This window comes from Lactuca sativa, chromosome 8 (genome assembly GCF_002870075.4).
Source record: "Lactuca sativa cultivar Salinas chromosome 8, Lsat_Salinas_v11, whole genome shotgun sequence".
Lineage (NCBI taxonomy): Eukaryota > Viridiplantae > Streptophyta > Magnoliopsida > Asterales > Asteraceae > Lactuca > Lactuca sativa.
The window spans coordinates 73,665,622-73,688,026 of record NC_056630.2 but is presented as its reverse complement, the minus strand read 5'-3'; the positions used below and the strand labels follow the sequence as shown (position 1 = coordinate 73,688,026).

The following is a 22,405-nucleotide window of genomic DNA, read 5'->3' as shown; positions in this document are numbered from 1 at the left end:
CTCGCCGAGTCTAACCATGGACTCGCCGAGTTGCTCTTCCACATTTACACTTTGAACCCTGAACTTGCACTCCTGAACTCGGGATGTTACATTGTCATTTGCCTACAATAAAGAAATAAAATGATGAAAGGGCTGAGTTAGAATATACCTGATATGCATGTCTATGAAAGACCTAAATAGCCTCATTATGTTATAATAAACTGGCACCATACATCATGTCTACCTTGTGATTTATATTGAATATTAATTTCTAGTAGTAATTAATTACTATTACTATTGGCCTGGTGTATTTAAAATAAAGGATCATATATGGATATAGAGGTAAAGTACATTGGTCAAGGCTGTTTAGATGTGTTCAAACAAGCTAATGCAAAGGTTAAGTGATTTTAGGTTATTTTACATGTTATTTCAGTTTAGTAGAGTATAAGTACAAGTCTTGTATTTGAGGGTACGTATCTTTGAACAAAACTAGTTGTGTGAGAGATCACTCGGGAGAGACTTGGCCTTTCAAAAGCCAAGAACCTTTGGTATTTCTTTTTTATTTCAGTTTCAATCGAAGGAATAAAAGTTTACAATTTGGCAAATAAACCCTGTCATGAAATAGAAGTAGTGCTTTCCTTTATTAATACAAAGTGTAGTCATATGAATTAGCTAAAGATTATATACAAATCATTCTCTTTCAATACTCAAAATATTTTATGGTATCAAATCAGGAGTTTTTACTGTGATATGCAATCATCTTTCAGGACATTTGTTCTTCTCCATTTGCAATTTATTTCTCAATGTATATTGCAGTGTAATCACAATCATAAGTTCAGAGTGCGGACTATACAAACTGGCAAAGAGTTGAGATATCTATTGGTGTACGGGTTTTGTTAGATGTTATATTGCCATATTATATTGATATAAGACTTTGAATCATCTTGGATAATAAATGCCTTATATTCATCATTTTCCTCATCCCAAAATTCTGAGGAATCTGTTGAAACTTTGGTTGTTTGCATCGGATCATCCTTACTTTTTCTAGGAACAAGCTCAGCTGCAAACGAAGACCAACTGCTCTTTATGGAAAATGAAATAATATTGTATGATGGACTCAATGATGTGGTCCGCCTCAATGAACTAAAGGAAACATATCCCACGTGTGTCCTAACATCTCCACCATATTCAGGCTCTGGTACCTCATTAGACTCCTGCCAAATCTCAAACCCAGAATCTTCTTCATCTGGATCGTGCTTGATGATTACATCTATATCCAGATGTCTGACAATGGTAACAACACGTATTAAAAACCCACAAAAGTCATTGCACCAATCATCTGGAAGACGCAGTCTAAACGTGTCGTCATCAAATAGGTTCCAAATAGCATGTGGGGGATGCTTTGTAAATGTTTTCCCTCTAAAGAACCTGCCCGCAAACCCCTTTGGAATCTGATGCAGAATACTAAAACTGATAAAATGATTTTCAATAGCATTCCCCTGCCATGGAAAACACATATTCATTTATTTGTATGTTTGGGTTAATTTTTATGATAAAGATTGAAATTCAAAAGGTACCTGGAGCATGGAGTCTAGTAATATCTCACCAACAAGTGGACCTACTTTCTTGTCCCCTCGAAGTGAGACTTTCCACAACCATTTACAGTTTGAGATATCTCCAAAGCTTTCAAGTGAGTCACAATAATCTGCTATAACAATAGCTATACTCTGTGGCAGCTCTGACAACTCTACAAGTTCTTTGCAGAATGACACGTCGAGCCATTTGAGCCGAGGAAATCGCAAGCAACTAAAACTTAACTGTGAAAACTTATTTCCGTATAGATTGAGTTCTTGTAAGTTGGGAAACTCTAAAACATCAGAGCCTATGTCTTCATCTCCCAAATTGCTCCAGCAGAGATCCAACTTCCTTAAGAAATGAAGTTCTTGCAAGTTGTGAAAAAACCCTAACCGACATAAACAAGGCTCCTCAACACAACATTCTACATCAGGAAGATTGCTGCAACCACACCTCCAACAATTAACAAATTTGAGGTGCCCTTTGAATGAAAGGGTCTTGAGTTTCTTTAATCCCATAAAGGATGGAAACATATCAAGACCCCCACATTGTTCTATAGATAAGAAAACAAGCTTTTCCAGGTAGCCAATTGATGGATGAATTTCTTCTAAACACGGGCATTCATGAAGAATCAATCTTTCAAGATTTGGAAGTCCATTAAAATCTGGTGTCATGATTAGGTTATACATATCACAAATTCTCAATAACTTCAAACTTGGCAACAACTGTTGAATACAAGTGCAAACAAGTCAAAAATGTATCAAGGTGATAAGATTCTAAGGAAAATGGCACGCAGAGAGACAGACAAACACAGCTATAGACTGTTTATATGTGATATGATAATTAGAAAAAAATACTACTTCCTTCCATCCGCAAATGGAAATCATCTGAAGTGTTCAACTGGTTAATAAGATATCTATAATATAATAATAAAAAATAGATTGAAATTTCACCTAAATAGTAACATAGAATTTATTTTTGAAAAACAAAAGGAAAATTGTATGTATGTTATGACAAAAGGATATTTAGACGGAGGATGGGTATTTACATAAATACCATGGATTACAATGAATAATATATCAATAAACAAGATATATTTTGAATATTTTATAATTATTAAGACCAAGGACAGTCACAGAAGTGATACACATCAACATCAGATTATTCATCATCAACTTTGTTTTCATCTGTTAATTAGATAAAGTGACAAACAATAAGAATTACCTTACAACCCTCCCAAAGTTGGTTTTGCGAACCCGAGAACAATATAAGACAACAAAGCTCCCTTAGTGGAATGTCATTAAACAATGATTTTGCAGGATCACCAAACGATTCTATATACCGAAGGTTCTTCATGTATGCAGCAACCGAATGAAGATCTTGTTCTTGATTTTTTGCTGGCTGAAACCGGAAAACCATTATAATTGCTTCGATATTGTCAAGTTCCTGTGATAGAGGAACAAAATAGTGTCAGGATTGATTCAAAAATGTTTGTTTATACATACATAATATATCATGCAAAGCTTAGCTTAAACATTACCGTGGTTGCATCTATATCACATATTTTTGCAACATCTTCCTCCTTCCAAACTCTGCTATGTTTTTCAGGATTGTTAGGGCGTTCCCCTCTAACAATGTGGTGTCCCATTTCTTGCACCAGATCATGCATATCAAAATGTCCATCTTCTGAAATAGTTATGAGAGCCTTTTGTATCAACACCTTCACTCCAATAACTGGATGAAAACCACAAGCCTCAAGTATCTCCATTGCCTCATCTTTCTCCCTCCCCCTAAAGAAACATGCAATATCAAGGAACAACTCTCTCTCAACCTTTGTAAGTCCATCAAAGCTGATTTTTAGTGTTTCCACAATGTTATCATTTGGAATCTCTTTCAGCCTGGCCAATGCACTCCTCCACTCATTAATGTTTTTGTCACACAGAAATGAACCAAGAACTGCAAGTGCTAATGGAAGCCCACCAGCATAAGAGACCACCTCTTTTATAAGCTGCTCATATTCTTCCATGGATGTGTAATCCCGGTGTGCATGCTTGCGAAAGAGCTTAATAGCTTCATCATTGTTTAACAAGCTAATATTGTGCTTAACATCGACTCTGTTTGCATTTAATACATGTTCATCTCTAGTTGTGATTATTATTCGGCTTCCTTCACCAAACCATTCATGTGATCCAGCTAATGCTTCTAGTTGGTCAAGCTTATCGACATCATCAAGAACAATAAAGACCTTTCTATGGCATAATCCATCAATTATCATGCGTCTTCCTTCCTCGACTCTCTCTAATTCCTGTACTTCCTTTTGTTTCAAAACGCCAGAAATAAGTTTTTTTTGCAAGCTTACCAAACCATTCTTGCTTGATTCCTCCCGGATATTTTTCACAAAGCAACAACCATCGAAATTGCTAGAGATTTCATCATAAATAGAAGATGCAAGAGTAGTCTTACCACCACCCCCAACTCCCCATATTCCAATCATCTGCACACCACCTGACCCAATTTGTAACTCTAATTTCAAACGTTGCATCCGAGCCGCCATTCCGACCAGATTCTTATTGGCACTTGAAGGTACTAATTGCAACCTATGTGAAATTGTGTCAACAATTTCTTTGATAACCCTTGATTCATGCCTATACATTGGATATACAAGGATTATTAACACATACTCGAATTAACAAAAGACTACTGTGTTTAATGCTCCATAAAATTTCAGTCTCAAAATAGGACCTTTAAAGTTAATATCACAACTATATGTAGCATTTTTCTTGGGACGCATAGAATACTTTCAAATAGGAAAAAACAAAGCAAGATGGATTTTTTGTTGTAGCTTGAAGCGATGCGTTAAGTAAGAAATTAGATTTAGAAGTCAATGAAGTCCATCATAACTTTAATTAGGCTTACAAGGTACAAGTGTCGGTGAGTTGTAGAGCATGCATATTCTAGGCATAAAAAGTACAAAAACAAAAAAGAACATTACCCGTTGGCAACATGCTTGGGTTCCCATCCAGAAATGTTACTTGCATCCACAAGTGCTTTTCTCCAAGACTCAACCTTGGTTTTGTTCTCCAACTCATGTTTAGCAAATGCTTCTCTGTATTTTCGGTTTTGTTCTCGGGGGTTAAAGAGCCATCCCCAAAGGTCCTCCGTAACTGCTTGTCCCCAAGATTTAGCTTTCTTCTTGTTCTCTAACTCATGTTTGGCAAATGCTTCTCCGTATTTTCGTTTTTGTTTTCGTACTTCAGAGGGATCCACGCCATAGAATATGGGGATAATGATTTGGCTTTTTGTATCCTTGCATTTCATAATATATGCAAGTTCATCTAAGCACCATGAAGAGTCTGCATAGTTCTCTGAGAATATGATGACAGCAATCTGAGAATCTTCTATAGCTTTCATAAGAGATGGACCGATCGATTTGCCTCGAGGAAGTGTTTCTTCGTCCTTGTAGGTGTAGATCCCTTGCTGTTCAAGAGCTGAGTAGAGATGATCTACAAAATTCCTGCGAGTATCTTCTCCTCTAAAGCTAAGAAAAACATGGTACTTCCATGATTGAGAAGAAAATGCCAGAGCAGAAGGAGAAGATGATGAAGATGCCATGGATTTGTTGATTTGTTGAGATAGAATGTATGTGATTTGCGCACCTCAATGAAATGAACTTTATACCGAGAGATGTGACTAATTTCCAGTAAAACCTGTTATATCAGGTAGAAAAATATTCTCAGAACTCATAACAATTGAAGTAACTAGTTACAATGTAGAAAATCTCATAACTAGTCCTTACATTTTCTTTTTCATTTTTTGGTCATAAAAACCCCTTTGAAGTCTAATACAAGTGACATTTCTAAAGATAGACATGAACTGATATAGGTAAAGTGAGTTACACAAACTAATGTTTTACTTTTAATTCTACATATTATTTTTCTTATACGACAAGAAGCAAGTTTCCCAGAAAAAAGAAAAAAAATTTAGCAGACTCCCTTTCTAAACTCAATAATTTAATTTTGTTTCTTTCAAAGTTCAGATCCCAATGATTCCCTTCTATTGTGTGAATAAAGTTGGCCACTTTGTTTACAAATAGCCTCTCCTCTTCAGTTCATGCTAAGAGTACACCCCATGAGTCAATTGAATAGATCCTACTACATAATTTCTTGTTTAGCGGAATATCAATAAAGAACAAAGTTACTTAAATCTGGATTTCCTAAACAGTCCCATTTTCATCTTCACCATTCTGATCCTCTAGGAAACTTCACACTCATATCATGGGTGCCTAGATTCAATTCTCTTTGGAGAGCAAGATATATGTTCACATTTATAATTTGATGTCAACATTTGTCTCTCGTAAGACAAGAGGACATATATTACAATTTTAAAGAGAAAATCACTAAGTCACTGTATTACAACTTTTACAATCATACAATCTACTAAAATTCACATTCGTAATCATCATTAAGTATAAGTCTATTGATTTACTCCCATTGTGTAAACATCCAACTGGGACATTATAGGTTTCAGAAGGCTTATTTTATGAAGTTATGCTTTTCCAATTTCCACCAACACCTATAACTTGTATCCGTTTTAAAAAGGTTACCTTGAACTCACCAAAACGTCCCAACCAAAAGGAGTATTTGCATCACTAACCAGACTCGATTTGAAACACCACGATTGGTAATCAGTAAATGACTAGTACCTTTGATCAAATTATGATGTTATGTACTAATAATGAGTTTCATAAGTATTTGGTGCTTAAGTGTAGCAATATACAAATTCAAGTTGGGGCAAGCATACTTGGATTTGCTCAGCAAACACACAGGAGCGCGACAAAGGACCAACTCCCTGTTTCACTTTCTTTTTGTATCCACAACACATACACACGTCATTAGTCATTTTCCTCCAAATTCCATTCATTTATAACATACACAACAGTATATTAACTTCACAGATTGTTTAATTTGATCATCTACTACACTAATTCAAAAACTTCACAACTTTGACTAAATTAGGTCAAAATACGTTTCTCACATTCCTGGCCGACATTTTTTTTAACTATTTGATAAAATTTACTCAATAAATTACAAAAAAAAAAAAAAAAAAAAAAAAAAAAAAAAAAAAAAAAAAATTCATTAACACTTCCGTTTCTTTCTTGGTAACTTATAATTCATCAATTTATCAATTTGAGGAACGTACCTCAGATCCCCAGAAACATCACACTTTAGCAGAAACCCTTTTTAGCTCTTTACATTGCAAGCTTATACTTCATCTCCATAGGATTCCTTAATATGTTCTTTTACATTGGATCAATTTGAGTAGGTAAGTACCGTTGACTCTTTCGGATCGATTAACGAGAGAATGAAAACAATAAGGAAGTAATTATAATCCTTTATATATTTACTCAAGTTTCAGAGTTTCATTATTAACCATCATACTTCTTCACACTATCACCTCGTAACCCTTAAGATTGGGATATTTACAAAAATGGTCGCCTGATTTTGAAAGATATACAGAAATAATCTAGTTTTTTGCCCATTTGCAAAAACACATAAATACGACGATTGTGATTTCAGTAAATATATAATAGTAAATATGTTGTACCAATTTTCTACCAATTATCTCATTGATGAGTCATTTCTCAAAAAAATTATCTACCAATTTTCGACAATTATAAAATTCCTAATGTCATCAATGTCATATTTTGATGCGATTGTATCACGGGGGTGTTTGTTTTTCCTTTTAAAATTGTTTTTTGACTTTTAACTTTTTCAAAAAGTTAGAAAATTCCAAAAGTTGTTTGGTAAGCGATAAAGTATTTTTAAAAACAACTTTTACCAAAGCACAAAAACTGACATTTGCAAAAGTCATACATCTGTGATTTTTTGTGTCTTTTTGAACTTTTGAGGCTGAAAAAGCAAAAGGAATCTCAAACATTTTTTAAAAAACATCTTTTGAAAACATCTTGCGTCGGGTACTACACCGAGTACTGGATTCTGCCTCATGGTGTTCCTTTCCTTTCAAATGCTCTTCAGTGTAGTCTGATGTTCTTTAAGTGCTCTTATCTTAGCTTGGGCAACCATCATTTCTCTTTGAAGTGATACTACAAGGTTCCTAGTTTGACCATGCTCTTCGTCTAGATGACGAAGATTTGCAATGTTAACTTGTGGAGAGGTGTTGGCTTCCAGTATCCGGTTAATTGATATCCTCGCTTGGTCAGTCTGGCGAGTGATGTGTTGTACTATTACAAGGAGGGCCCTGTCAGCTGATCCTCCATTACTTATGTTATAGAAATCTCTGTTCATACAAATGGAGGGCGTTGTCCTTGTTGGTGACTCCACCTCTATAGTTCCTTACCCCATGCTGGTGTCGGACTTCAACATGTGGTCTGGTTGCTAGGTGTTGTACTCCTTGTGGTGGATTATATAGTTATGGTTCCGAGTCTATGCCACTTGAATCTTTTTCTTCACTATCCTCCATTGGTTCTTCATCTGAATCTTCCTCAACCCAACCTCCATTTCCTTGATTGGGGTAGTAGGGGTCTCCAGGTAAATGAAATACAGCCATGTTGTCGGTACGATAAATAGGGATAAGAAGCATAGAAAGAATTTAAACGCGTGGTTTTATAGTATCCTATAATACTCCTATAGTATTTTATGTTTGGTTTTATAGTTTATAAGTTTGGTAAGTTTTTAGACATGTTGCAACACCACAACCATTCCTAGGCATATGCTAATCACTTCTCGGATACATATAGTTGATCAAGCTATATTCATCCCAGAGTTGATTATATATCCCAAGGTCTACTTGTGCTGTTCAACAATCATAATACTTTTATGTAATCTTTACTGTGATACTGTTTCTAGTATGTATGCATGTTCATATACTTTTAATAAAATACTTAGATTTAAAATATATATATTTTTAGTCAGAGCGTTACAACACCATTTGTATTTATATTTGTATATCTTTTGTGGTTTGATATACTTAGTTCACTATAAACAATGCTCTAATACCAATCTGTCACATCCCAAACCAGAATGACGGAAACATTCGGGGGTGGATGACTTCATGTACAGTATCACAACATTGCATAATAGTAATCAAAGTATAACATCCATTACATTGATATAATATAACTTTACATTTGTGTTCAAATCATCGTATACTTGACACCAAAAAGTATAATTAAAAGACATGATTGTATGAAACTCTGTCTTCCTCAAAACTTATGGGTAACTGTTTATTAATTTTCTGAAAATACAAGTAGTTTTGAAAAGAGTGTCAATAATCAATTTGGTGAGTTCATAAGTATTTTTGTAAATAAATCTGTCATTTGTTCCCTGAAAATGTAAGTATGTATACTCAGAAAATCCTATATTTTCTGTTGTATATATATTTGTGTTCTGAAATAGTATGATATAGTTTTAATTCACATAAAACTATGAAATAAATCTTTCACTTGTAATAGAATAATATCTTGTATATTATGCTTGTATTAATTCTCTGAAATTGTAAGTACTTAGCTTTACCAATTGTATTGTAAAGTACTGTATAGTAGTTTTATTATTTAATAAAACTATGTAAAGTTATTTACTTATTCATACACTAATAGTATTATTCAATACCAAATTGTGAGTTATTATAACCATGCTTGATGACCTAAGATGGCCTGAACATAACATTCTTCTGGCGTCGAAATTGGTACGACAATTGTCACCTCAGGCCTGCCGGCCTAACTATAACGAACAGTTCAGGTGTGGGATTGTCAATCTCGTATAGATCTATATACAAGTGTCACGCTCTCCGTCCAGGACACTCTGGTTATAATTTTAGGACTTTTTTTATACTTAAATAAGTATTTGAAGTATGTCTCACAAAGCTATATCGATTGTTATGTGTAGAATGATGAAAAATATCTTTGTAATAGATAAACTGTAAATATTTCTTAAATTATATTTAATACAATTTATATATATTTATTTTCGTAAGTTATTCTGAATATATAAGTAATATTTAAATTTCATTAGTTGTATTGATAAGTATACATGACTCATAAACTATACCTATTATAGTTTATATGCTTGTTTTTGTATAAAATCCCGAACTAGTAAAGTAGTATATTTATTTTAGTAAAAATAACAATCGTAAACTATTTGAATAATTTTGTTGCTTATACAAGATTTCCTTGTATTTTACTTGTATTTCCCCCTTAAAATATTATAAAGATGAAAATGTAGGGGTATAAACTCACTTGATAGTAGTGGTGATTTGGACAACACTTCGTTGCTAGAAAAGAGACATTATTGGTGAAAATCGGGCTTTATAAGGGTTGATTTAGAAACCGAAAGACTCTTTTCTTGTGGACTTTTGGTGCCTTGGGATGTTCTTCAGGTGTTAGATATGTTACCGGGACTTCGGGCGCGGGGGGGGGGGGGGGGGGGGGGGGGGTGTTGTAAGGAAGCTTAAGGGGGTGAAATATGTGAAAAAGGGTGAAAAATGGTGTGAGAATGGTAAAGGAACCGGGAGATTTCCCAGGTATATATATATATATATATATATATATATATATATATATATATATATATATATATATATAGGGCCGAAGCCTCAGACCGGAGAGGGGGAGATGCGACAAGTGTCGCCTCGCATGCGAAGGGGAAGGCACGCGTCAAACTTCGGACACGCCACAGCGTTCGACACGCGTCAGATTCCGGTTCGACCTTCGTTTCGGATGCATCATTTGGTCGTACACGGGGCGATCTTGCGAGGAATGGGTGATGTGGCCGAATCCTGACCTCGCATATGCAAAGGTTCTTGGTTTTTGTGCCCAAAACATCAAAAATTCATAACTTTCGCATACAAGCTCCATTTTCGACGTTCTTTATGTCTAAGCGTAGGTTAGGTTATACTCTACAACTTTCGTTTAGACTCCATCGGCTAATTTTGACTTTATTTTTAACAGACCGGGACACGAAAATCCGTTAAAAATTCATAACTTCTTCATCTGACGTCCTTTTTCGTCTGTATGTTTACCGTTGTACTAATATTACCAAGACCTTCGATTCTCGTTTAGATTGTGTCGGCTAAAAATCGCTCAATCTTTATTTCGAATTTCAGGTTGTGTACTGCTATGTCGAATCTTAGAAAAATCATAATTTCTTCACACGAAATCAGATTTGTACGTTCTTTCTATGTATGTTCACGGTTTAACGTATACTACAACTTTTATTTAGATACCTAAGACTAAAAAGTATTTTATTGTAAACTCACATTGTAACACCGTAAATTTCAAAATAATTTTTCCGCATAAAATAAAATCATTTTCATTTAATTTTCATAAAAACATCAATGTTTAAAGACTCCAATCCATTTCATACAAAAATCCCAAGATCACATATCATAAAATCCCATGCGTGTGTACAGATCAAGCCGGCGCCTTCCCACGGTCATCACTAGTGCCTGAAACAAACAACACTAACACTGTAAGCACAAAGCTTAGTGAGTTCCCCAAAATACCACATATAACAAATATTAGCCACTCGAGGCTATAACTCTATGGGTCCGTGCACCCAAACTCTGTGAACCCTCAGGTTCTAACTCTGTGAACCTTCCGGTTCTAACTCTGTAAATATGCACAGCATAAATCACATAGAAATAATGCAGTACAACACATAACATGCATAGCATACAAATACTCTGTCATATAACTCTGGTTACCTACTCAAGGTAAAGTATAGTGAGAAGACTCACCTCGTATGTCTCGATAACTCGTGAATCCTGGAAATCACTCGTGCCCGTTTCCCCCCGAGCTATAATCCTCCAATGACATCATATATCTCTAATTAACACTTTTACCACTAAGGTTGACTACCCCTATCAAGTCAACACTGGTCAACTCTGGTCAACGGTCAACGGTCAACTTTGACCGGACTCGGCGAGTGCACTAAAGCGACTCGGCGAGTCTACACGTTTTCACCAACTCTCTAGGATTCTCTTTCGACACGTCGAGTACGCCCCTGACTCGACGAGTTCCACCTAGCATGAATCGCAGGGCCACCACGACTTAACTCGCCGAGTCTCAAGAACAACTCGGCGAGTTCCAGCTCGACTCAGTCCACCTGTCAACCCTCTCCAACTCTCCCTGACTCACTAAGTCAACCCATAACTCGGCAGGACCACTCACTGAGTGGTTAAGGACAATCTTCATGCTACTCGCCGAGTCTGTTCTTCAGACTCGGCGAGTCCATGCCATGCACCAACTCAATCTCGCTTCTGAGGTCAGATCCGTTTCATCCACTCATAGATATGGCCCTCCTAAGCTCATTCATCACGTAAAGTCACAGTCTTGGCTACCATGCAACACCAACAAGGCTCTTTTTGAAGAAAAGGCCTCTAAGATGGCAACCCTAGTCTCCAACCCAAAAGGAAGGACATAAAGCATGGCATCAGGGACTCTCTGGACCTGCTAAGGTCCAGATCTAGGTACCATATCCCCATGGGACCTCTCACACTTCAATTACAAAGCAAACAAGGCATGAAGAAACCCTAGATCTAACCATATCAAAGAAAATACGGAAATAGGCTCTGAATTATGGAAGTAGATCCAAGCTCCCCAACTCTTCTAGCTTGACTCTCCCCTTCCTTTCTTGCAATTACACACAAATATGGTGAATAATGGCCTCTTATCTCACTCACAGGAACCCTCAGCTGCTTTGGGTACTCTCAAGGTCAAGGTAGCTGCAATGAAGGGCCATAAGGTCCTTTAAATAGGGCTTAGGACCGGGAAATTAGGGTTTCATTAAATAGCGCGGACTCGCCGACTCCAGGCGCGAACCCGCGTCCAAAACCGCGGTCCTACTCGGCGAGTTTGAGCTCCAACTCGCCAAGTCCCCTCACAAAACACCAAAAATTATATGATTAGAAGATACCTGGAAATCCGGGCTGTTACACACATTTTACACTACAACGCTTTGCTGATTTTGTCGTAGATCTTCGATAGGTCATAACTTCTTCGTTATAACTCGGATTTAGGGGTTCTTTATATTTTTGAAACCCTTGTTACGATCTCTACCACTTTATTCATCCCAAACAAGTTTATTTAACACTTTATTTTTTACCCTACTTTTCATCTCAATTAATTTCTATTTTTATTACTTCAAAATAAGTCACAATACTCAACCTAGACTATTACATTATGAATTTACAAGTATATAGGTGAAGTTTAGACCTTGATTGATCTAGAATTTTTCTAGTTATGACGTTATCCCCCCCTCCCTTTAGAGGGAATTTCGTCCTAAAATTTGTTTCAAAGTGAACATTCATAAACTAGGTAAAAGATGTGGGTACTTTTGTTTCATCTGGTCTTCTCGTTCCCAGGTGAATTCAGGTCCTCGTTTGGTGTTCCATCGAACCTTCACTATCGAGATACGGCTTTGTTTAGTTCTCTTCATCTCCTTGTCTAGGATTTATAATGGTTCTTCCACAAAGTTGAGGCTCTCATTTATTTCGATTTTATTAGGTGGAATTACAAGAGTCTCGTTCGATAAGCACTTATTTAAGTTAGAAACATGAATGGTAGGGTGTATGTTACTGAGTTCTTGAGGTAATTTGAGTTTGTAAGCTACTGGACCGATTCTAGCAAGAATCTCAAATGGTCCTATGTACTTTGGGTTTAGTTTTCCATGCTTTATGAGGTGTATCATGCCTTTCTAGGGTGAGACCTTCAACATGACATGGTCATCAACCTAGAATTCCAAGGGTTTTCTTCTTTTGTTTGCATAGCTTTTTTGTCTGTCTCTGGAAGCTTTAAGTCTTTCTTGGATTTATACTATCTTCTTAGTAGTCTCTCGAATGATCTCCAGACCAGTGAGAGTGATGTCTGGAACTTGACCTCTAGCCAGTTGCGTGTCACCCACTTCAGTCCAGCATAGTGGTGATATGCACTTGCGACCATAGAGGGCTTCGAATAGAGCAACCTTGATGCTAGTATGGTAAATGTTATTGTACGAGAACTCGATTAGTGGTAAATGGGTATCCCATGTTTTACCAAAGTTGATCACACATGCTCTCAGCATGTCTTCTAATGTCTGAATCGTTCTCTCACTCTGCCCGTCGGTTTGTGGATTGTAGGTTGTACTCATGTCCAGCCTAGTTCCCAGAGATTTTTGAAGTGATTGTTAGGATCGTGAGGTGAATCTGCTATCTCGGTCAGAGATAATAGATATTGGTACACCGTGTAATCTAACTATCTCTCTGATGTATGTTCTAGTTAGTTTATCCATCTTTTCTGTTTCCTTTATTGGTAAGAAGTGTGCGGATTTGGTTAATCTATTAGTAATTACCCAAATGGTATCATGACCACCCGTTGTCTTGTGTAACTTAGTTATGAAATCCATTGTAATCCGCTCCCACTTCCATTCGGGGATTTTCGATTGTTGTAGTAGACATGAAGGTTTTTGGTACTCTAATTTGACTTTGGCACAGGTAAGACACTTGCCCACAAAGGTAGCAATCTCAGCCTTCATGTTAGGCCACCAATAAAGTTTTTTAACGTCTAGATACATCTTATCTGAACCCGGGTGAACGGAGTATCGCGCCTTGTGTACTTCATTCATGACAACCTCTCTGTAACCACCGAACTTTGGTGTCCAGATCCGGTTCATGAGATATCGGGCTCCATTACCTTTGATTTCTACGTTCTTTTCCATTCCTCTTAAGGATCCACTTGCCATATTCTTGGGTTTTAAGGCCTCAAGTTGAGCCTCTTTGATCTGTGTGGACAGGTGTGAACGGATTGTCATGGTCAACGACTTTACTCGGCGTCCCGAGTATTCTTTTTCTGCTAAGGTCATCAGTTACTACATTCAATTTATAGAGAGGATAATGAATTTCACATTCGTAATCGTTTAGTAGCTCCACCCAACATCGTTGTCTCATGTCCAGTTCTTTTTGGTCAAAGATATGTTGAAGACTTTTATGATCCGTGAATACTGTACATTTCGTGTCATATAAGTAGTGTCTCCATATCTTCAAAGCAAATATTACTGCTCCCAGTTCGAGATCGTATGTTGTATAGTTGATCCTATGTGTCTTAAGTTGTCTCGAGGCATAAGATATAACCTTTCCTCGATGCATAAGAACACAACCAAGCCCATGGTTAGGCGCATTACAGTATACTACAAAATCTTTTGTCCCTTCTGGTAGAGACAAGGCATGTGAACTTCATAGGGCTCGCTTTAGTGTTTGGAACGTTGTTTCTTGTTTCTCTCCCCAGCTAAAAGTAACACCCTTTTGTGTCAGAGTGGTAAGTGGTTTAGCAACTTAGGAGAAATTCTGGATGAATCTGCGATAGTAGCCAGCAAGACCTATTGACAGATTTCTGTAGGCGTTTTGGGTGCTGACCAGTTCTTGATTGCTATAATTTTGGAAGGGTCCATGTGTATTCCTTCTACACTGACCACGTGTCCTAGGAAATCTACTTTTCTAATCAAAAATCCGCACTTTGAGAACTTTGCATACAACTTTTCTGCTCTCAATGTTTGCAAGACTTGTCGGAGATATTAGCTATGCTCCTACTATTTTCTTGAGTAGATGATTTGCGTGCGCATTGGTTAGTCTGGAAGGCATTACTACAAACTCGTAGTGACCAAAACGAGTCTGGATTGCTATTTTGGGAACATCCTCTTCCAGAACTCATAATTGGTGGTACCTAGATCTTAAGTCAATCTTTGAAAAGAAGTTTGTGTTGGATTAGTGTCTAATTCCATAACTATTTTGGTATGTACTTGACCCGATGGTGCATGGTCCTTTTGGGTTGCCTTCACCAAAGCAACTTGATAGAATGAATTATGGAGAGAGAGGATTAATTATGATTTATTAATATATTATGAGAATAATATATTAAAGGAGAAATCATATTCTTTAATTAATATTAGTCAAGAATTAATAAGAATTAAGTTTGTGGCTAAAAGTCATTAATTAAACTTAAGGGACTAGAACTATCAATTGTGTGATAGTTGAATATTGGGCTAATGGACTCCCTATTAGAGGGGTGGACGAATTCTATGGGGAAACCCATTAGAAATCGTCCCAGGCCTCTAAGGAAGGAGTCCATGGGTTGCTTAGGGCCTAAGCATCCAAATTAGGGTTTCCTTGTTAGATAACCCTAATAGCCTCACTATTTAAAGGACCATTGAGACTCAAAAACGAGGGGAACTTGTTCCTTAGGGTTTCCACACGTTTTGGGCAGCCTCCACTCTCCTTATTCTTCATCCTCTTGCTCTTGGTGTTTGTGAACCATTAGAGGAGTGACATTTATGACTCTAAGCTTTCTAAAGTCATTACAAGGAGGATTTGAGATTGTTATTGCTACATAAAAATCAAGGTAAGATCTAAGACCCCATTCTTAAGTTAATATGATTAATTGTATGCTAGATCTAGGGTTTAAAGTCTTGGATGAATTGCATGTACAATAGAGAAACCTAGATCCAAGCATTAGGGTTTGTATGAGCACATAGGATGTTCTTATGGCCAAAACTCATCAGTGGTATCAGAGCCTTGATTGGTTTCTATTGTTTTGATGCATATTTGATCGAAATCAGCACTGAAAATCGAAATTTTTTGCTTCTGAGTGTTTGACGCGCCGAGTCACTTGGTGAACTCGCCGAGTCAGCTGTACTCGATGAGTCCAGGTCCAGACTCGGCGAGTCAAAGCGTCTGAAAGCTCATATTTGCGATTTTCTTCCTGTTTTGGCTTTGGATAATTACCATAAACGTGTTTTTGTTATAAAATCCGAATTTTATCAATATTTGGTGATTATCCTTACCAAAATAGAAGATAATTGTCAAAATTTAGATAATCATTTGTTTTATTAGATAAAGTTTGATTATTTGTAATTTAGATTTGAATTATCTTGTGAAAAAGTTTCAAATTTCCCCTTTAGGTTTTATAGTTTAAATTTGAACTTAAAAGTTTTGTTTTTGAAATTTAAATAGTTAAAACCCTAATGTTTTGAAATGTTTCAAAACTTTCCCTCAAGTTTTTGGAATTTAAAAGTTGATTAAAAGTTAATTTAGAAATGTTAAATTCTAAAACCCTAGTATTGTTTTCAAAAAGTTCAAATCACACCCTTATGGTTTTATTAATTAATTAAAGTGTATAATTAAAAAAGGTTTAATAAATCCATAAAAGTTTTACTTCACAATTTAATTGAATTAAAGGTATAATTGTTAAATTTAACCACCTAGTATTTTAAAAGTACACCCTATACTATATATAACATAAAAAGTTTAACATTATATATGTGTATGAGTAAAAGTCAGTCTTACCGTTAGTAGGCCTTATTCACGAAGCTGGTCTATAAGGGGTGTTTAAGGAAATTGCCTATAAAATGGCGATTGAATGGGTATCCACTCTTACCCACCGCACTCTTGACTAGTGGAGGGTCGTTAGCCGAACGGGTAGGATAGGACAGAAACCTTCCATTATAAGTATAATGAAGTACAAAAGTAACTAAATGTTTTACAAATTCCCAATCTTAGTTACTTTAGGCAAAAGTGAATTTATGCAATTCCATGAATTAACACTTTGTACCTTGCAAAGACATTAGTGGAGCGTTTGTGGTTAACCAGCACACTGAATGGCTCTAAGCAAAGGTAGCAAAGGGTGACTCAATGTTTCTCATAGTTCGGTGGAGCGTGTGTGGTTAACCGGCACATCGAATAGGTGACTGTAACATGTGGGGGCACCATGTAAGTTTGCATGGTTATTCACACCCTGTTTTGTGATCCTCGGCATCCCAGTCACAAATCGAGGGGCATATCAAGATTTAAACATGTCATTGAAAAGTTCAATGAATCTCAAAGGATCTAGGAGTTTTCAAAGCATTTAAAACTTAATCGGTTTTTCGTTTTTCATGGTGGAAAATTAGTGAATCGTCATTCACTTACCTTCAAATATTCTGCAACTAGATTACGGCATCCCTTTTCTAGGTTGTAGCGTATTGTGTTGGGTCCTAGCCTTAATATCTCATTTGGGTGATTTATTAAGGACTCAATCAATCAACTAACTTGAATTTGTTTTCTCCCATTTTGTAGATGTCAAAGTATGACAACTATGGTATTCCCAAATCCCGTGGAACAAGCTTTCCACATGAAGATGATATTCCACGATTCGATCGAGGAACAAGAGATCATGATTCATTTCCTCCACCTCCTCCAATTATTCTCCGTAACCCACAAGTTCGAAGGCTTGAAAAGTTCAAGCTCACTCAAGCCCTTTTGGCAAGTAAACATGAAGAAGGAAAGTCAGTGTGTGAACACATCCTAGAGATGAAGTCACACATTGATAGATTAAGAATGTTGGGATCTGTTGTCTGTGAGGAGCTGGTTATTGACTGGGTTCTTCAGTCACTTCCTAACTCGTATAGTGAGTTCGTAAGAGAGTACTATATGATGAACCGCGATGTGAACCTTATAGATCTCACCTATATGCTTATTGCTGCTGAATCAGCAATGGTTTGGCGTAAAGGAAAAGCAAAGTTGATTGGTGAATCTACCTTCCAGACCTCTATGGATATAGGCAATGGCAACGAAAGGCATGCCATGATCGAAAAGTTTGATCATAAGAGAAAGGCAATGTCTGAAGTAGTTCCATGTGCTGTTCCAAAAGAGTCAATTTGCTTTTATTGCCAAGAGAATGGGCATTGGAGACGAAGCTGCCCTATTTACCTAAGAGATCTAAGAGATAGGAGAGTCAAAACGTATGGCTCTGCTTTAGGTAAAATCCATTAACTAACTCTTTTAAGTTCATATTCTAGATTCTGAATACATGATGTGATAAGATTACATTTCGATGTCTTGTAGGATAGAAGAAAAGAGAGGAATCTTAAGGGAAGAAGTGAGCGGAATCTAATCATGAAGAAATGGATTACGATCAGAATCTTAAGCTACTACTTGGAGTTAGAATAGATTGCTTAGGAATATGTAACAACATAGTTTTTTAGTTAAATTGCATTGTAAGGACAAATTTTTCCGCAATAAAATAAATTTTGATTTTTTTATATTATTTATTTATCCTTGCAATGACGTGTATGAAAAAATTGATGTTTGAATGCAATAATGGATTTGATTCTTAATTACGTGGAAATGTCGAGAATTTACCAAATACGGAGAGTTTCTCATCGCCCAAGTTTCAATTGGACAGAAACTTGGAATCATGCAACTTGGTTGCATGATCAATGAGAAATTTCATATTTGGAAATTAGACTAATTCGTTGACAAAGTGTCAAGTGAAGGACTAGGAGATCGAGTACACAAAGTTGTGTGTTGATCAAGTCCACCACAAGAGTAACAAAGATATTCGTCATGATTTACTAAAGGTTTAGTAAATATGATTATACTTATAAGATCAAGTGTAATTCTGAATTGATTGAAAAGGTTTAAATCAATAGCAGAACGAATAAGAAGAATCAAGTAGGCAGAAAGATAAAAGTTTCTCTATTCTAAGAAGAAGGGAGAGTACCTTTATTATGTTTTATGATAGGTCTTAATGATTAACAACCATATCTCAATTGATCCTCTAAGTGAGTCTTAGTGCAATTGTATGTCTGAGAAGAGGAATCAAGAATTGAAGAAATGGTTAAATCAAGAAGTCAATCATACTTCGTTCCAAAACAAGTCTTAGAGTTAAGATTGTGACATTGAGTGACAAGTCTTAAGAAGGTTTATAACATTCATCAAATGTAGAATTTGGAAAAAGGTTTTCTTATTCTTGCACATTTGAAATTGGTAAGTTGTGATGTCTTGGATTAGACAAAGACCAACGAGGACCAATTTGTGAAGTGTTTCGTCTTGATTAAAGCTACACTAACTCTTGAATATTTGTTTGTCAAGAAATGTTTATTGACAAGAGAATCTTATATGTCAAGGAGTCAGTGGGAGTCTTAATGGTCTTGAAAATTTTCAAGAACTAATCAAGAATAAACTTTATCGATCATCACTAGCACACAACTTGAGGGTTACAACCTATCGTGTTGACACTATCTTGTTTTTGTGACGTTCCGATTGAGTTAATTATGCATGTAAGTTCTATGAGTTCTCATTTGAACGCATAAAAGTCAATCACCTTGATCAATGAAAAGTACATTGATAAGAAAGGGTGAGCTGCTTAACTACTTGGAAGACATGGTGGGCAGCCGTGTTACCATAAGGCAAGAAATCAAGATTGAGAAGGTTCGGTCCATATGAGTTTGAATTTGTCGTAAACATTGGTTTTAACAAATTCACATGGATAGGAACACATACACCATTAAAATCTGAGTGTCATAAGATTCCCTCCTTCATGAAAATGACTATGAGGAAATGCTTTCACTAAGAGAGATTTTAATAAGATAGTGATTGTGAAAATTGGATTCTCAAATTCGATTATGGTTACGGTATCCCTTTCCATGATTCGAATTGTGAGATTTGGCTATTAGTCTGAATTGTTTAGACACACATCTAAACTATCTAAGGCAAAGGTGTATAAGTTTGAGAAGCTTAGATAAAGGATCATCAAAGCATTAGAAATATGTGTTGGATTAGTGTCTAAGTCCATTACTATTTTGGTATGTACTTGACCCGATGGTGCATGGTCCTTTTGGGTTGCCTTCACCAAAGCAACTTGATAGGATGAATTACGGAGAGAAAGGATTAAATATGATTTATTAATATATTATGGGAATAATATATTAAAGGAGAAATCATATTGTTTAATTAATATTAGTCAATAATTAATTGGTAATTAGTTTTGTGACTAAAAGATATTAATTAAACTTAAGGGACTGGAATTGTAATTATAAGATAATTGCAATTTGGGCCATGGATTGCCTTGTATTAAGGAGTGGACGAATTCTATGGGGAAACCCAAGAAAAAATCGTCCAAGGCCTTAAGGAAAGGGATCCATGGGTTGCTTAGGGTTTAAGCATCCAAATTAGGGTTTCCTTGTTAGATAACCCTAATAGCCTCACTATAAATAGACCCCTTATGACCCAAAAACGAGGACATGACTCCTTCTAGGGTTAGAACACGTTTTGGGCAGCCTCCATCCTCTCTCCTCATCATCCTCTTGCTTATGGTGTTTGTGAACCATTAGAGGAGTGACACTTGTGACTCTAAGCTTTCTAAAGTCAATACAAGGAGGAATTGGATTGTTATTGCTACATAACAATCAAGGTAATATCTTAAACCCATTCTCATGTTAATATGATTACTTGTATGCTAGAATTAGGGTTTATAGTCTTGGATAAATTGCATGTACAATAGAGAAACCTAGATCCAAGCATTAGGGTTTGTATGAGCACATAGGATGTTCTTATAGCCAAAACCCATTAGTGGTATCAGAGCCTAGACTGGTTTCTATTGTATTGATGCATTATATGATTGAAAATTCGATTTTTTGGTTTCTGGAGGCTGGACTCGCCGAGTCCATGCTAACTCGACGAGTTCATGCTTGACTCGACGAGTCAACTCGTCAGATGGAGCAATCTTCGCGATTTCTTGCTGTTTTTGCTTATGGAAAGTTGCCTTATCATATTAGATCACTATAAATCCGATTTTATGATATATTTGACTATATTCTTGATCTAATTGAAGATATTTATCAATTAATAAAATATTTGTTTCCTTATGTGATAATTGATTAATTATTTTGATTAAATTGGTAAAATGTTTTGCAAGAAATCGTTAAATAAATCAAATATGGATAATTATGTGATTAACTGTTAATTAAGATTATTTGTTATTTGATCCTTGTGTTATGTAAAGTTTTATATTTTCCCCTTTAGGTTTTATAGTTTAAATTTGAACCCAAAAGTTTTGTTGTTTTGAAATTTAAATAGTTGAAACCCTAATGTTTTTAAAAAGGTTTCAAAACTTGCCCTCAAGTTTTGGAATTTAAATTTTAATTAATAGTTTAATTTTGATGTATATTTAAATTCTAAACCTAATGTTTTGAAATGTTTCAAAACTTGCCCTCAAGTTTTGGAATTTAAAAGTTGATTAAAAGTTTAATTAGGAATGTTAAATTCTAAAACCCTAGTATTGTTTTGAAAAAGTTCAAATCACACCCTTATGGTTTTATTAATTAATTAAGGTGTATAATTAAAAGATTTTAATAAATACATAAAATTTTTGGTTTAAAATTTAATTGAATTAAAAATATAATTGTTAAATTTGACCACCTAGTATTTTAAAAGTGTAAAATACACCCTATACTATATATAACATTAAAAGTCTAACATTATATATATGTATGAGTAAAAGTCAGTCTTACCGTTAGTAGGCCTCATTCACGAAGCTGGTCTATAAGGGGTGTTTAAGGAAATTGCCTATAAAATGACGATTGAATGGGTATCCACTCTTACCCACCGCACTCTTGACTAGTGGAGGGTCGTTAGCCGAACGGGTAGGATAGGACAAAACCTTTCATTATAAGTATAATAAAGTACAAAAGTAACTAAATGTTTTTCAAATTCCCAATCTTAGTTACTTAGGCAAAAGTGAATTGATGCAATTCCATGAACTTACACTTTGTGCCCTTGCGAAGACGTTAGTGGAGCGTGTGTGGTTTACCGACACACTAAATGGTTCTAAGCAAAGGTAGCAAAGGATGACTCAATGTTTTTCATAGTTAGGTGGAGCGTGTGTGGTTTACGGTCACATCGAATAGGTGACCGTAACATGTGAGGGTACCATGTCAGTTTGCATGGTTATTCACACCCGCTTTGTGATCCTCGGCACCCCAATCACAAACAAGAGGGGCATATCGAGATTTAAACATGCCATTGAAATGTTCAATGAATCTCAAAG

General features: G+C 35.9%; 1 protein-coding gene across 1 annotated transcript; it reads right to left on the bottom strand.

Annotated features, from left to right (window-relative positions):
* Positions 1–488: 488 nt before the first annotated feature.
* Positions 489–6,915, bottom strand: LOC111900594 (disease resistance protein Roq1). The gene is made up of 6 exons (XM_023896476.3): positions 6,754–6,915; positions 4,547–5,261; positions 3,095–4,199; positions 2,779–3,000; positions 1,557–2,279; positions 489–1,478 (listed from the first exon to the last, which is right to left on the bottom strand). The coding sequence occupies exons 2-6, from the start codon at positions 5,164–5,166 to the stop codon at positions 876–878; spliced, it is 3,273 nt and encodes a 1,090-aa protein (XP_023752244.1). The 5' UTR covers positions 5,167–5,261; positions 6,754–6,915; the 3' UTR covers positions 489–875.
* Between the last annotated feature and the right edge of the window lie 15,490 nt (positions 6,916–22,405).